The sequence below is a fragment of the Pocillopora verrucosa genome, chromosome 3 (genome assembly GCF_036669915.1).
Source record: "Pocillopora verrucosa isolate sample1 chromosome 3, ASM3666991v2, whole genome shotgun sequence".
In the NCBI taxonomy this organism is placed as follows: Eukaryota; Metazoa; Cnidaria; class Anthozoa; order Scleractinia; family Pocilloporidae; genus Pocillopora; species Pocillopora verrucosa.
Window position 1 is genome coordinate 6,342,839 of NC_089314.1, and position 17,417 is coordinate 6,360,255.

At 38.3% G+C, this 17,417-nt stretch overlaps 1 protein-coding gene across 5 annotated transcripts in view; it reads right to left on the reverse strand.

Annotated features, from left to right (window-relative positions):
• Window positions 1-127: 127 nt before the first annotated feature.
• Window positions 128-17,417, reverse strand: part of LOC131777343 (platelet binding protein GspB-like) — a 58,945-nt gene continuing 41,655 nt past the window's right edge. Inside the window, exons 1-9 of one of the 5 annotated variants that reach the window (XM_066164218.1) lie at window positions 16,668-16,741; window positions 9,901-10,122; window positions 9,032-9,292; window positions 8,402-8,602; window positions 7,330-7,623; window positions 6,682-6,966; window positions 5,790-6,086; window positions 4,705-5,001; window positions 128-4,249 (exon numbers count right to left, since the gene is read on the reverse strand). In XM_066164218.1, the coding sequence (XP_066020315.1) occupies window positions 1,413-4,249; window positions 4,705-5,001; window positions 5,790-6,086; window positions 6,682-6,966; window positions 7,330-7,623; window positions 8,402-8,602; window positions 9,032-9,292; window positions 9,901-10,122; window positions 16,668-16,734 (4,761 nt within the window). In that variant the 5' untranslated portion in view covers window positions 16,735-16,741 and the 3' untranslated portion in view covers window positions 128-1,412. Of the gene's footprint in view, window positions 4,250-4,704; window positions 5,002-5,789; window positions 6,087-6,681; window positions 6,967-7,329; window positions 7,624-8,401; window positions 8,603-9,031; window positions 9,293-9,900; window positions 10,123-12,526; window positions 12,811-14,817; window positions 14,863-16,667; window positions 16,742-17,417 lie in introns of those variants that run through there. The other 4 variants (XM_066164219.1, XM_066164216.1, XM_066164217.1 and 1 more) reach the window with 4 other exon arrangements.

Consider the following 17,417-nt stretch of genomic DNA (forward strand, 5'->3'; position numbering starts at 1 on the left):
TAAATGACAATTTTTTGTTCATCAGATTTAAGTTTAACTCTCATAAATCGATCATGAAAGATGTAAATCATGTAAATTGCCTTGTGTGAAAATCAACAAAAGACCTGTCAACACTTGACACAAAACTTCTTAAGCTTAGGGGTTAATAATCTTCTCTGTCTTTTCGTCAAATGGAGCGAATGAACTCCTCAAGATACATGTTCAATTTCCTCGTTCTTTCCGTCACAAAAATGATTTGAACAGTTTTAAATCTCCCTGCTTTGTTTTCTCATCGTTTTCTTATTTGAGCTTTTTTTCTGCATGCTTTCTATTCCACAGAATCCTGCACAGAAGTTCCACTGTCATCTTTAGTAAATAACTTGGCATTGAAAACAGTCCTGAGGGCGGATTTGAAAAAACATCGCGAACAGTCTGAAAAGCGAAATGCTGCCAATGAAGGTTGAATTACAGTCGCTTTACATGTGAAAAAATATGATACGCGGTTCCCTAATTGGGCGTATCGTTTTCCTCACACGTGAAAAAAATCGATACGTACCATTTGATTGGCTCTCGGCTTCTTCGACCAGCTTTCAAATGAAGATTTATTTCGCACCTATTCAGTCTGTTAAATCTCAGTATGTACATAATAAAATACGTTACGTGTAAGAAAGGAACGTAACATATCTTTAAGTAGGTTATGAAATACAATGTACTAGTAATTGTGTGTTATGCTTTTTGTTCCAAAAAGTAACAACATCAAGAGCAGAAATGGTTTGATGCTACTCTGATTTACAGATTTAATGAATGTAACCGAAGAAGTTACAATTCATAGATCCAACGTTTAGACACTCCTGTCTAGTGCCTTCATCAGGGGTAATCTAAACGCTACAACAAGAGGTCCTTTTATATGATAACTAATTAGCGGCCTTTTTTCTGACGAGGAGTAAATAGGCGTCAGGAAGCAAACCGCCATCGTCACGATTTAAAGAAGCGTGGGCGGAGTTAATATGCCAAGCCTCCAAACAAAGGCGCTGGTGGTAACGCCGATTAGTGGTGATAATGTTAGAATTATCCCACCCAATTGTATGGTTAGTTAGGCAAGTGTGCTCCGATAAAGCTGAATTTTCCTTTTTGCAAAGGAAAACCGCTTTTTGGTGTTATTTTAAACGTGTACCAAACTGACGTTCCACTTCCAACATGGTAATGGAAGACTTGGAACAAAGGGCCTTAGCCACTTCACCGGTTAAACCCTTTTTCTGGAAACGATATGTCGATGATGTTATTTCTGCGGTATCCGGAAATGGTAGTAGTGATAGGTAGTAACAAGTGCAAATAAGGTAATAACGCTTATCTCAGAACTGTACACCGAGGAAAAAACGGTACGACAATTACCTTGGAGAGTTACTCAACTGCTAGTAAATGATTATTCTAAGTTAGGAAGGAAGAGAACTGTGAAAATCTCTGCTTTTTATATTCTTAAAGGAAGTATCGCCAAAAAGGAATAGGCTATCTAAGCCCGAGTTTAAGGAAACGGCTTTCGTGTAACCTGAAACAACTATGCAAAGAATAATATTGCGCAATACTTCCCAAGAATGGCGACTTGAAAAAATAAATTTCACGTTTGTTATTAAACGGGACAATTTACGAATGATGAAATACTTACGGTCAATTTGGCTGCTTGAAGTTGGAGAGATACTATACACTGAACTTGATGTGACACTGCTACTCGAGGTAAGTGAGACACTAAAGCTGCTGCTACTTGAACTTACTGAAACACTGGAGCTGCTGCTACTCAAACTTGGTGAAACACCGGAGCTGGCGCTACTTGAACGTGGTGAGACAGTGGAGCTGCTGCTTCTTGAACTTGGTGAGACACTGGAACTGCTGCTACTTAAACTTGGTGAGACACTGAAGCTGCTGCTGCTTGAATTTTCAGAAACAGTAGAGCTGCTGCTACTTGAACTTGGTGAATCACTGAAGTCACTACGACTTAAAATTGGTGAAACACCGGAGCTGGTGCTACTTAAACTTGGTGAGACAGCGGAGCTGCTGCTACTTGAACTTGGTGAATCACTGGAGCTGTTGCTACTTGAACTTGGTGAGACACTGGAGCTGCTACTGCTTAAACTCAGTGCTACAATGAAGCTGCTGCTATTTGAAATCCCTGAGACAATGGAACTGCTTCTACTTGAAACAGTAGAGCTGCTGCTACTTGAACTTGGTGAATCACTGGAGCTGTTGCTACTTGAACTTGGGGAAACGCTGGAGCTGCTACTGCTTAAACTCAGTGCTACAATGAAGCTGCTACTATTTGAAATCCCTGAGACAATGGAACTGCTTCTTCTTGAGCTTGGTGAAAACACGGAGCTGGTGCTACTTGAACTTGGTGAAACACTGGAGCTGCTGCTACTCGAACTTGGTAAATCACTGGAGCTGCTGCGACTTGAACTTAGTGAATCACTGGAGCTGCTGATACTTGAATTTGGTGAGACACTGGAGCTGCTACTGCTTAAACTCAGTGCTACAATGAAGCTGCTGCTATTTGAAATCCCTGAGACAATGGAACTGCTTCTACTTGAAACAGTAGAGCTGCTGCTACTTGATCTTGGTGAATCACTGGATTCACTACGACTTAAAATTGGTGAAACACCGGAGCTGGTGCTACTTAAACTTGGTGAGACAGCGGAGCTGCTGCTACTTGAACTTGGTGAATCACTGGAGCTGTTGCTACTTGAACTTGGGGAAACGCTGGAGCTGCTACTGCTTAAACTCAGTGCTACAATGAAGCTGCTGCTATTTGAAATCCCTGAGACAATGGAACTGCTTCTACTTGAGCTTGGTGAAAACACGGAGCTGGTGCTACTTGAACTTGGTGAAACACTGGAGCTGCTGCGACTTGAACTTAGTGAATCACTGGAGCTGCTGCTACTTGAACTTGATGAGACACTGGAGCTGCTACTGCTTAAACTCAGTGCTACAATGAAACTGCTGCTACTTGAAATCTCTGAGACAATGGAGCTGCTTCTACTTAAACTTGGTGAAACCACGGAGCTAGTGCCACTTGAACTTGGTGAAACAATAGAGCTGCTGCCACTTGAATTTACTGAAACACTAGGGCTGCTTCTACTTGAACTTGGTAAATCACTTGGGCTGCTGCGACTTGAACTTGGTGCGACACTGGAGCTGCTGCCACTTGGACTTACCGAAACCTTGGAGCTGCTGCTGCTTGAACTTAGTAAAACACTGGAGCTGCTGCTACTTGAACTTGGTGAAACAATGGAGCTGCTACTGCTTAAACTCAGTGCTACAACGAAGCTGCTGCTATTTGAAATCTCTGAGACAATAGAGCTGCTTCTACCTGAACTTGGTAAAACCACGGAGCTGGTGCTACTTGAACTTGGTGAAACAACGGAGCTGCTGCTACTTGAACTTACTGAAACACTGGGACTGGTGCTACTTGAACTTGGTGAGACACTGGAGCTGCTACGACTTGAACTTAGTGAATTACTAAAGCTGCTGCTACTTGAACTTGGTGAGACACTGGAGCTGCTGCTACCTGGACTTACTGAAACACTGGAGCTGCTTCTACTTGAACTTAGTGAAATACTGAAGCTGCTGGTACTTGAACTTGGTGAAACACTAGAGCTGCTGTTACTTGGACTTAGTGAAATACTGAAGCTGCTGCTACTTGAACTTACTGGATCACTGGAGCTGCTGCTACTTGAACTTGATGAATTACTGAAGCTGCTGCTACTTGAACTTACTGAAATACTAAAGCTGCTGCGACTTGAACTTGGTGAATCACTGAAGCTGCTGCTACTTGAACTTGGTGAAACATTGGAACTGATACTATTTGAAGGTGATGAAAAAAAGAAGCTGCTTTTGCTTGAACTCTGCGAAACGATGGAGTTGCTGCTACTTGAACTTTGTGAGACAGTGAAACTGTTGCTACTTGAGCGTGTTGAAACACTAAAACTGCTGGCTGTTCTAATAATATTAAGGGTGCTGCTTGTAGAGATGGTGTAGCTATTGCTTTCCGACGTTTGTGAGATACTGAAGCCTCTGCTACTTGGAACAAGTGAAATTCTGAAGCTACTTCTTAATAATAGTGATGAGGTTTCTTTTCGAATAGTTGAGCTCGGTGATATAAAATAGCTGGTACTGCTTAAAACCGAAGAAGGGCTGTAGTTTATATAACTTGAACTTTTAAGGGCACTCAAACTTCTGATTGTAGAACTCACAGACTGGCCGTAACTGCTGCTATCTGAACCTAGGAATTCAGTGAGGCTGTTAGTGGTAGTTAAACTATGATATGATCTTGTATAAACTGTAAAAATGTGATGATTGTATAATAATTTGCGAGAAATGAGGTAGTCATTACCGATTATGATTCCACTGTATTATTAAACGAAATTCTTAGCTGAATTGTCTCCCCAGAAATTTCGGAGAACTATAGATTTGAGAACTTTAAACTACTACGATTCGGCATAATGCATCACAAAAAGGTTTATCCAATAGAAATAGCAAGCGAAAAAAGATTTTCAAGTGAGTATCAGGGTTTCTGTTTCCATCAGAATTCACCAAAGAAAAACTCGAGGTTGCGTTTATTTGTAAATAGTTCATTTTCCCTGGAATAATCTCTTTGCTATGGAATATGCCAAAGGAAGAGAAAAAAACCACATATTATTACCAACAGTTGATCGGTTTAATGACAAAGGTACCTACCCGTCTGGTAAATCGTCGATGTTGTAGTGGTGCAAGGACAGTAGCATAACAAAGAGCTAGAAATGCTGGAACCGGCAGTGGTCGAGGATAAGAAATATAGGTACGAACTACTTCCATCTCTCCACGAATCGTCTGTAAATGACGAGGAAATACCAGACCTGGGATGAGACGAGGACGACAAGAACTGGGAAGCAGTCCTTGCATCACTCGATGGACCATGTAGCCATGAAGAACTTTTCAAGTTCCTTGAATCAGGTCCACAAGGGCAAGTACACAAGGCTTCTGAACTGGAAAATGCTGTCAAACGGATGACAATACGAAACCGTTAATGACCCAATTATAGATGACATTGGAAGGTGAGGTTTTGATAATTTTAAATTTTGGGCATTTAAACTGTTATTTGCTATGCATTTGACTTTATTTACTCTGGCATAATGTCAGAGGGTACGAATGACGTCCATTTGGACGATTGCAGCCCTTTGTTTTAAACTGATATTTAAGCTAATAATTTACTTTCTAACAACTTTGCTGCACGGTTATTATGGACATTGAAAATCCTAGAAATACACAGGCCGCTTGTCATACATAACATTCATGCACGGCCTAGCTAATTAAAGGTTTCTCTGTTATTCCTTTAGTGCCACAGGCTCTTTAGACAGCTTATGTTTGAAAATGAAGCCATTAGGTTCCTGAATGATTATGACTGTTCGGTGAAACTCCGTAAAATGTTTGATACTATCACCCTTGCTTTTATTATCAAATCTATTTTTTTCATCGTGTTTAGGATCATATTGACCATTGATATTATTCTTATCATCACTACGGTGTTGTAAAACAGTCAAAATGCAGTACTATAATAACTCTGTCTTTCAAAGTGATGAGGTTGTGTAACGAAAGAAGATTTTCAAGTGAGTATCAGGGTTTCTATTTCCATCAGAATTCACCAAAAAAAAACTCGAGGTTGCGTTATGTGTAAATAGTTCATTTCCCCTGGAATAATCTCTTTGCTATGGAATATGCCAAAGGAAATAAAAAAACACATATTATTACCAACAGTTGATCGGTTTAATGACAAATGTACTTACCCGTCTGGTAAATCGTCGATGTTGTAGTGGTGCAAGGACAGTAGCATAACAAAGAGCTAGAAATGCTGGAACTGACAGTGGTCGAGGATAAGAAATATAGGTACGAACTACTTCCATCTCTCCACAAATCGTCTGTAAATGACGAGGAAATACCAGACCTGGGATGAGACGAGGGCGAAAAGAACTGGGAAGCAGTCCTTGCATCACTTGATGGACCATGTAGCCATGAAGAACTTTTCAAGTTCTTTGAATCAGGTCCACAAGGGCAAGTACACAAGGATTCTGAACTGGAAAATGCTGTCAAACGGATGACAATACGAAACCGTTAATGACCCGATTATAGATGATATTGGAAGGTGAGCTTTTGATAATTTTAAATTTTGGGCATTTAAATTGTTATTTGCTATGCATTTGACTTTATTTACTCTGGCATAATGTCAGAGGGTACGAATGACGTCCATTTGGACGATTGCAGCCCTTTGTTTTAAACTGATATTTAAGCTAATAATTTACTTTCTAACAACTTTGCTGCACGGTTATTATGGACATTGAAAATCCTAGAAATACACAGGCCGCTTGTCATACATAACATTCATGCACGGCCTAGCTAACTAAAGGTTTCTCTGTTATTCCTTTAGTGCCACAGGCTCTTTAGACAGCTTATGTTTGAAAATGAAGCCATTAGGTTCCTGAATGATTATGACTGTTCGGTGAAACTCCGTAAAATGTTTGATACTATTACCCTTGCTTTTATTATCAAATCTATTTTTTTCATCGTGTTTAGGATCATATTGACTATTGATATTATTCTTGTCATCACTACGGTGTTGTAAAACAGTCAAAATGCAGTGTCATAATAACTCTGTCTTTCGAATATTTCTTTAGCACTTACAGTACATAGATGTCTCATAGACGGTTGAAGATGCTGTGCTGCAGCGGCAGTAGCATAAGGGAGAGCCAGGCATGCTGGAAGAGGTGGACGAGAATGAATGATACTGAGAAGAATTTCTCTCATCGTTCGATAAAGCTTTTGTGACTGACGAAGAAATACGAGATGCGAATGAGGTATTTACTACACTTGTGGTTGCATACAGGAATGAAGAACTTTGTGAGTCACTCAAACCAAGTTCGCAAGGACAAATGCAGGAGTATTCTTCGACCGCATGGCTGGAAAAAGCTGCGAAATAAATGAGAATAATTAACTGTTAATAAGATTAAACTTGGAAAAGTGTACTTTCACAATTTACATAAACGAACAAAAGGCGAACTCAAAGATTCGGCCGGATTCAGAAAAATGTTGTTCGGTCAGGTTAGTTCAGAGTGCGATACGCTCCGAAGTATCTCGAGACAAATGGAAATATGACTCAGTAGATAAAGAAAGTGAAATTAAACTCTTTCTTTTCCTTATCTTTCGCCATTATCATCATCGTCTTTATAATCATCATTCTTATTGTGTTTGTTAATCTCGTCATCATCATCATCATCATCATCATAATCATTATTATTACAGTGATTATCATGGGCACTCCAGCATACTTACGTGTTTGGTAAACACTTGAGGGTGTTCCACTGCAGGGGCAGTAGCATGAAGAGAGGTCAAGAATGTGCGAGGAAGTACTGGAGGATAGGTAATACTTGGACGAAATGCTTCCATCGCTAAATGAAGCTTTTGTGAATGACGAAGAATTATCCAAGGAGAGAGGGATCAAAAATGAAAAACTTTTGGATGAGGTAGCATATGCAGGCAAGGAACTTTGCAAGTCCTTGAAAACAGAGTTGCAAGGACAAGTACACAAGGATGCGTCTGCTGAAGAGCTTGAGGAAGCTGTATAAGCTGTGAAGTGGTAAATAGTAAATGCTATATGAATTACATGAGGTAAGATATAATTTAAGATGTACTGTATAAATCTGAGTCGGAACTCCATGAAGAAAACATGTCAAAAAATCCTACCACTCCCCATCTATTCAGATTTTTTGGTACATGTTAGACTTCGTACATGTTACTTCCAGCAAGATGAGGAAACTACAACAGCATTAAGGTCCTAAACAACACGAATACCGTAAAATGGAATAAAGCTTGCTGCCCTACAACATCCCCATTCCTCATTATGCAAAAGTTCTTTGAGAGGACAGAAAAGAAGCGAAAACAGTATAATATCTTAGGGTCCAAGGCTTTTGTTTTTTGGAATAATCGGGAATAATCGTTAAACGGAAGTCATTCCAAACAAGCTCTGTGCACTACTTGATTTCAAACGATTCATAAATCATTTTATATTGGCACATATGATTATGAATCTCTTTTGTACATGCAAACTAGCCTTCTTGACCTTGCTTTGGAGTGAAACTTCAATGTTTTTAGGTTGTTGTCGAGGCCAGGGCGGTTTGTTCCATAGCTGGTTAAGATAACCTAGAGCGAGTGTGAGATCCGATATCATACCTGATAATTTTAAAAGAAAATTCAGTACAATTATTTTCGTCTAAATTTGATTATTGGACGCCCTAAAAAGAATAGAAAAAATGCCCGAAAAAGGCTTTTCAACGAAAGAATAAAGAAACCCGGATTGAAAGTTAACCCTGGCTAATAAAACAAGTCAATTAGCAATTGTACTTACACGTCTCGAAATGAATCGATGATGTTCCTTTGCAGGGACAATGGCAGAACGAAGAGCTGGAAATACTACGACTGAGACTATTAGAGGATACGACGTATTGGGACGAACGATCTCTGTCGCTTGAGTAAACGTAGAGAGAGGAAGAGGCTTGCAATTCCTTTGAAATACGCTGACAAGGGCAAGGGCACAATGGTACGTCTCCTGTTGTAATAGAAAATGTTGTCGAATAAAAGTTGTATTACAGTTAAGAAATTTTCCTTAATAACATATCATGAAATATAAAAATTATAGAAGAAATACATAATATACATGGTACAAATTTTTGGATTGTTTTAATACTGAAGGACAGAATCATTTGTATCAGTACTGATAGGTCATAGCGTTGGTTTTTGGCACCCTGAACTTTGTAGGGTTAACATAATGAAGAATCTTGAATTGATTATGCAATTATTCAATCAACGAAAAAAATAACTGACAAAGAGATAATTACTAATAAAAGATACATGGGGAAACTGAAATTAATTTATTCAGCAGCTCTTTCCCCTTAATAAGACTGATTGTCAAGATTTTAGAAAAATGCTGTCATGGATAATCACAGTATGTAAGATCTTAAACTGTAACTGCTTTTACCTGAAGTTGGTGAAGTACTGAGGCTACTTCTCTCTGAAGTAGGAGAAAAACTTAAACTGCTTCTACTTGAACTTGGGTACAAATTAAAAGGTCTCTCACTAGAGCTTGACGAAATGCGAATTTCGGTACTCGCAGAACTTGAACTCTGAGATAAGCTGAAATCTCCGCTATTGAAACGGAGATACGTACTGTGTGTATCGGAACTCGGATACACAGAGAAACTGCTGACGGATATTGAACTGCCATATGACTTTGAGTGAGCTGTGACAAAATGAGGAACGAGATAAGGTTTAATCAAGAGCAAATATACCAATTATTTTCTCTTGGTTTGATATTGTGTATTAAAGCCGAATAGAGTCAATCGTCTCAACGCTCCAATCTCAGTTCCAAGTGATTCATGAACGGTTTCGAATTTTGCCGCCATTTATCACAAGCTACTACCTAAGGAAAATAAATGAGCAGAAATTAATTACCAAGGAAATCGGCAGAAACTTCATCTTCGTCGATGTTCACTTCACCCGAAAATAAACATGAATGTAAAAATCACCAGTCACCAGTCACTCTTATTCAAATGATTCGAACAAAGCGGAATTTGCAAACTTTGTCTTACGATTTGACTCTACCCTACAAAACGGTATGAATGAAGATGGCATGAATGAATGGAATCTTTGTGCAATAGATACATCCACTAGAGTCCAGAAATAAACGTTTAAGTAGCCCTCAAATGCTAAGTTTCCGTGGAGCTGAATTGTTATATAATGAAGGATGGAAATGTGATTAGGAAAACTAGGGTTTTTTTTACTGATAAAAATACACCTCCGTGACGAATAAATGTAAATTGTTCGCATTTCTTTACTGGATGTACTTACGCATCTCGTAAATCGTCGATTTCGTTGTGCTGCAACGGCAGTAGCATAGTGAAGAGCCATAAAAGCCAGATCTAAAGGTGCTTGAGGATGAGAAATGCAGGGACGAAGTACTTCCTTCTTCGGAGGAAGAATATGAGGTTGCATAACTTTGCAAGACCTTCAAAGGTGAGTCGCATGAGCAAGGACATAAGGATGTGGCTTCTGTCGGACTGGGAATCGATGCTAAAAAGATTAAAATTGTCAGAAATAAGTTAATTAAGTTCGTCATAAATGATTTTAAACTGAATTGTATACTTTCCTTGCTAAAAGAAGGAAACTTCAATAGTCTCTTAGAGTCCCACACCTTTCTTGGGTTTTCACAAGCATTATCGTATCCAGAATCCAGGATCGAAATGGAAATTGATGGAAAATAGATCAATATTTTTGAAATTTTGACATTTTTAAAGGTACTCTGTCTTGAAAAATGTGCTACTTTTAAATTCCTTAAATTATGTCTCCCGACATCGAAATGTCGGCTATAGGAGGGTCTCCATGGGATGATGGCTTTTAAGGCTGACGGTTAAAATTTTGGTGATTTTACGGCTATTGTGTAATTCGTTTTTAACCGTTGACACTTTCCTATACGACTAACGGTTAAAATTTGTCCATTTTTACGCCAAACGGGTTAATTTTTTGGCCGCTGTACGGCTATGGGTTAACCCCATTGAGACTCTCCTATAAGAAAAGTATCGATTATGTCAAAAGAGTTATGATTTCGTTCACTCAGCGGTCAAAGTGTTTGAGGAAATTTTTTTCAATCTAGCATTGGTTAGCTAATAACATTTTTGGCGAAACTAGGGAACAGATGCTTGCATTACTTTCCGGCCAAAACAATTGAAGCATATCAGTCCTTGTTTCCCATACTAAGCCTTCTAAATTTAACTTTACACACTTCAGTGGATAACTATTGAGCGAAAAACTACACATGTGTATGAAGACTTTGGCTAACTTTTTACTTGTTGGCGTGTGCAATGTATAATTTTTCTTCATTCGAGTACGGAATTATTTCATTACAGTTTTCGCGTGACATCGATAACCTCCAATTAATTAATTAGCATTCTCATGACGAACTAAACGAGTAGAATCGCTTTTGTTTTACAACAGTTCGTGGGCATAGTGTTCTACGCCTGTAAATTCCTCTGCTGTTTCATGCTGGTAAAATTAATTTCCGCCGATGTAATTTAGTCAGGCATTTCTTTAGAAGTAGTTAAGTTTTGATGTCGTTCAATTGCATGTTTTGACCGATTGACAATTAATTAAGTGCTTCGATCCGTAATTTACCCGACCGCACGAGCATAACTTAAACAATGTTACTGCCACTTAGATTGGTGTAGGAAACATAGGAATTTAGTATATTTACTGGTGACATATCACTTCCCCTGTGTAAACATTAAAAAAATGCATTGAATAAACATGGAGTATTTGGATAGCTCCATCTAATTTATTCTGTATAAATTCTTGTTCTTGATTCACATCGAAATGTTAATAAGCAAATAACATGCATATGTGGGTCTTTCTTAATGAAAAGATCAGCGATTTCTGTCAGCTAGCCTCCTAGCGTTACTTCATAGCGCATATTGAAAAATAATGATACATAATTCCAGATAGAAATCATGATCTTGCCTCATAGCAATTGATGTTGCCCTGACACCCTCTGATGCTTCAATTATGAATCTGTCAAATCTGTAGACATTAGTCTTAGTAAGTGATATAAAAATCTTTACCCTTACGGGAATAATGATGCTACGACACTAAGTAACGCTTTTGACAATCAGTTTTAAAAATTTAATGCTATTTAGCGTGTAGAACCAATGGTGTAGACAATTAATTCGAATGACTCAAACGACTCGCACACAAACACAAAAGCCTGATTGTTCAAATCAGAATTGAGAAACATAGCAAGGACAAGTAACAGTGTTGTCTTCCGGAGATATTGTAAATGAGCATAGCTGGAAATGCTAAAAATCTAAACATGGCACGTGCCATAACCTCCTTCTGCGTCTGGGTTGGCGGCTTAGAAATATTTCTCAGCAACAGATTCTAACTTTAGAGTACAGGAAATTAATTGTTGTCCGTCAATGGCTGCACTATTTGTTGTTTCTGGAATGTTCCATATAACAGACACGAATTGGGGACGAATATTCAAATTTTAGATCCTTTTATATCTAATCTTGGGCAACAGTAGGAAATTTAGCAGGACTTCATAAAAAAATCATGAACAACGCGTAGACGCGACATTATTTTCCGCTTTCTGTTTGCAGTAACGGTCATCTGGAACTTTCTTTAGTAAATCGTGGCTGAGGCGAGATTATGATAAGATACTTTACAAATCACAAAAGAAAGAAATATACGGTTTGGAGACAACTATAAAAATTTCAGAGTCTTTTTATAGCTAACCTTGAAGGGCAGCGGGAAATCGAGTAGCACTGCATAAAAAATTAATGAACAACGCGTAGACGCGGCCTTATTTTCCGCTTGAATTCTGTTTTCAGCCATCTGGAAACTTTCTTCTATAAATCGTTGCTGAATCGAGATTATGATACGATGCTTTGCAAATCAGAGAGAGAAGAATTATATTTTCACTCACCTTTTGAGGTGATAAGGATGACGTTTAACAAGAACCAAAAAACCCACATAATCTTGCTTCCAGACATCGTTAAATTGTGTTTTGTAATTATTGACATAGCGTCATCACTCTTGCGTATAGTCGATATCGACTGCCGATCAACAATAGAGGCAGTTCATTCGGCTTTGCCTTTTCTACAGCCAAAGTTTTAAGAATGTGGTCAAAATCCCAAACTCAAATGATCTTGCCAAGTTGAACGGATAACCTTCAAATCTACTGAATTTGCTCGATGTCCGATTATTGGCGTGGCTTTCCAAGAAAACGAGTTTGACATTCATGCTAATGAAATCGAGGCATAGGGTAAAATTACACTGGACCACTGGACCACTGGACCACTGGACCCTTGGACTATTGAACTATTTTCTGGGCCATTTTTTTACCACTTTTTGGGACCATATTTTGGATATTATTTGGACCTTTTTTTTTCAGGACTATTTTAACAGGGAAAGGTAGACCATTAGTACTTAGGAAGGGCGGAAGGCAAATTGTTGTTACTGGGGTAGGGCTGGGATGCAGCCTATCAGTACTTAGGGAGGGGTGGAAGGTAAACTGTTGTTACTGGCGTAGGGCCGGAGGAGGGAGGGGCGGGAAGTTGTTGTATTAGTAAATGCTACTGATTAATGGAGTTTTTAATGGATCATACAAATTTTTTTTGAGCGGGTTTTCGACTGGCTATTTTTATGTAAACATTTTTGCGCTGGGTCGTAGCGTTTCTTTATTTTTTTGTCATGCGAGTGCGAAACTGGTACCTAAACACTGAAATATTTTTCCATTGCCGAAACTTGATGATCAATAAGCCATCGTTGCTTTGGTAACGTTTGTATTCTTGTAAAGGCAATCAAGGCCCGTCAGTAATCAACCTACAATCGATCTTGGTGAGATTTGCATTCTACACCGGCCGCTTAAGTCTGAAACGTTTAAATGCGGAAGTAGGCATTTCGATTTAGGGAAAAAATTTAGAAAACAGCAAGTTCTCGACTGTTTTTATTGCTGCGTTTGTTTTTCGGCTTTGATAAAATAGAAAAGTTTCCTTTCACAGCTTGATATTTAACTTGGAACATAGCCGTTTTCAATGTATATGGCTCGATTAATCTGTGTAGGCGTAGAAATTGGACAATTAATTTCGGATTTCTATCTGTCTGCTTCATATGTAGCCTTGTTTGCCCTTATCTCGAGTCAATTGGTAAGCATTTCAACACCGGTGATTTTATGAAGAGATATATTCGCCATTTTAAAATGATCTATCCTGAGGGTTTTAAATTCTCGAATAACTCACTACTGTTTGTACAAGTCTTAACATAAGCGTTGAGTAACACCTAAATTTAGTCATGACGACCGGGCGGAACAGATCGACGGAAAAATTCGATAATTGGTTTTTGTAAAGGTAATAGGATGATGTCGAGTGTAAGTTGGTGTGAAAAAAACAAAGTAAAAATTTTCAAAGACAAGAAGATTGTACGAGCCTTAAAGGCGAGTACAATTTGCAGTCTAAAAATAAAATACTCAAGTGTTTACTTACACGAGAAATCATGCTGTCACTTGTTGATAATTTGCATGAAAAAAAGCATCGCAAAAGATCTTGACAGACTGTAATTACAGTACATCACGCTATTTTTGATTTAATTGAAATTTCCTATGGCTCTCTTTCCACAGCGAACAGAGCACACGCTTTCATTTGACACATTTGTCAGAGATAAAATAGAAAAAAAATATTAATCACGTCTGGCTGTCTTTAGCGGGAATTTGTTAATCTCTATGAATATATTTTTAAAGTATTTCTAAGAATCACTTTCATCATACTTTATCTTAAACCATGTCCTATCAAAATAAAAATTTCGGGAGATATTGTTAATGAGCATAGCTCGAAATGCCAAAAGCCTAAACATGGCACATGCGATAACCTCTTTCTGCGTCTGGTTTGGTAGCTCAGAAATATTTCTCGACAACAGACCCCAACTTTAGAGTAGAGCACATTAATTGTTTTCCGTCAATGAAACTTGGCTGCACTATTTGTTTTTTTGTAACTGTTCCTTATTGGAGACATGATTTGGGGACGAACCTTGAAGGGCAGCAGGAAACTGAGCAGGACTGCATAAAAAATCATGAACAACGCGTAGAAGCGACAACATTTGTTTTCTTCCTTCTGTTTGCAGCAACGTTCATCTGGAACCTTCTTCGGTAAATCGTTGCTGAGGCGAGATTATGATAAGATACTTTGCAATCACAAAAAGAAGAAGTATATTTTAACTCACCTTTGCAGGTGATAAGGATGACGTTTAACAAGAACCAAAGAACCCACATAATCCTGCTTCCCGACATCGTTGAGTTGTCGTTTGTTATTAATAATATACCATTACATTTCTGTGTATGGTTGTCTACTGCCGATCAACAATAGATGTATTTTATTCGGCTTTGTCAAAGTTTTAAATTGTGGTCAATATCCCAAGCTCAAGTGATCTTTGCCAAGTTGAACGGATAACCCTCAAAGCTACTGAATTTGCTCAATGTTTGATTAATGGTCCACTTTTCAGCTTTGACGACTTTGACTTTGGCTCTAATGAAGTTAGTGATCAATAAATTTAATCATGAACAAATCAGTGCGTTAATTGAACATCGTTGCTTTGGTAACTTTTGTATTCTTGTTATGGCGTTACCCGTCAGTAATTAGTTCACAATAGACTTTGGTAATGATTTTTCACCGCGTAGGCATTTCGATTCAGGGACGAAATTTAGAAAAAAAGCTTTTAAATCTTCAACTGTTTTTATTGCTACGTTTGTTTTGCCACTTTGATAAAATGGAAAGTTCATCTTCACAGCTTGATAGTTAACTTGGAAGATAACCGTTTTCAATGTATATGGATCGATCAATTTGTGTGGGCTTAGAAAACGGACAATTAGTTTCGTATTTCTATCTATCGGATTCATATATAGCCGTGTTTGCCTTCATCTCGTGACAATTGCGAAGTGCTTTAATACAGGTGATGTTATGAAGAAATATATTCGCCATTTTGAAATTATCTATACTGAGTGTTTTAAATTCTCGAATAACTCCCTACTGTTTGTACAAATCTTAACATAAGCGTTGAGTAACACCAAAATTCTTCTTCGAAAGTAAAATTCTCAAAGACACCAAAACTGCACGAGCCTTATTTAAAATAAATTTACAAGTGCTTATTTACACCAAATTACACGAGAAATCATGTTATCACTTGTTTTCATGAAAAAAAGTATCACGGAAGACCTCGACAGACTGTAATTACAGCACATCACGCTACTTTTGATTTATTTGAAATTTCCTATGGCTCTCTTTCCGCAGCGAACAGAACACACGCTTTCATTTAACACATTTTTTGGAAACAAAATAGCAAAAAAATTTAATCAAGTCTAGCCGTCTTTAGAGGGCATTTTCTTCCTCATTACAGACACGATTTGGGGACGACTATATAAATTTTAGAGCCTTTTCATACCTAACCTTGGAGGGCAGTAGGAAACTGAGCAGGACTGCATACAAAAATCATGAACAACGCGTAGACTCGACATTATTTTCGCTTTCTGTTTGTAGCAACGTTCATCTGGAACTTTCTACGGTAAATCGTTGCGGAGTCGAGATTATGATAAGATACTTTGCAATTCACGAAGAAAAGAAATATACAATTTGGAGACGATCATGCAAATTTCAAAGTCTTTAAATGCCTAACCTTGGAGGGGAATAGAAAACTGAGCAAGACTTCATAAAAAAAATTATGAACAACGCGTAGACGCGACATTATTTTCCGCTTTCTGTTCGCATCAACGTTCATCTGGAACTTTCTACGGTAAATCGTTGCTGAGTGGAGATTATAACACAAAGAAAAGAAATATACGATTTGGAGACAATTATATAAATTTTAGAGTCTTTTTACACCTAACCTTAAAGGGCAGCAGGAGACTGAGTAGGACTGCATAAAAAAATTAATGAACAACGCCTAGACAGGACAACATTATTTTCCGCTTTCTGTTTGCAGCAACGGTCATCTGGAAACTTCCTTCGGTAAATCGTTTCTAAAGTGAGATTATACGATGTTTTGCAAATCACAAAGAGAAGAAATATATTTTCACTCACCGCTTGAGGTGATAAGGATGACTTTTAACAGGAACCAAAAAACCCACATAATCCTGCTTCCCGACATTGCTTCCCGACGATTATTTTCCTTCCCCCTGTTTTGTAATTAATGTTATACATGCCGAGATTTACGCGCCAAAAAGCATCAAGATAAAAATAGTCTCTTCGCACAAGAGAAGCCAACTGATTGGTCATACGATTTATTTCACTCGTGAAAAACGACGTATCGACGCTCTGATTGGCTTTATCAATGTTTTCTCTAGTGAACAAAACCTTGTCGCTCGCTCGCTCGCCGCTCCTCTTGACTAACAAATAGCACATTGCTAAGAGCATAGGCGCACTTTTCTTTAGAAAGATGGCTTCAAATCAGACTAATCGTTTTCACAGCCTAGATTCATCAGCAGAAGAGTTCATAGACAGACAGGAAAATTAAAACACCCAGAAAGAGACCAAACACGATATTGCGCTGTTCCACGAATTTCTCGTTTTGAAAGGCGAGAGGAGACAAATGTACTCCTCAAGAGCTGAACAAGTTTCTCCTTTTAACGGTTCGTAGAATTATTTCGACATATTTTCAGGGTGTCTCATTTCTTTCTAACTAGTTCTGCCTTTTAAAGGCTGGTTAATTTAAATATAAAGTATTTTACAAGGAAGCCATTTCAGTGCAACTCTCGAACTGTGAGGCGGCTCGACCGCGCTTTGTTTTCCTTTGAAAGAAAATAAAAATATGTTCATCTCTGAGTTCTGTTC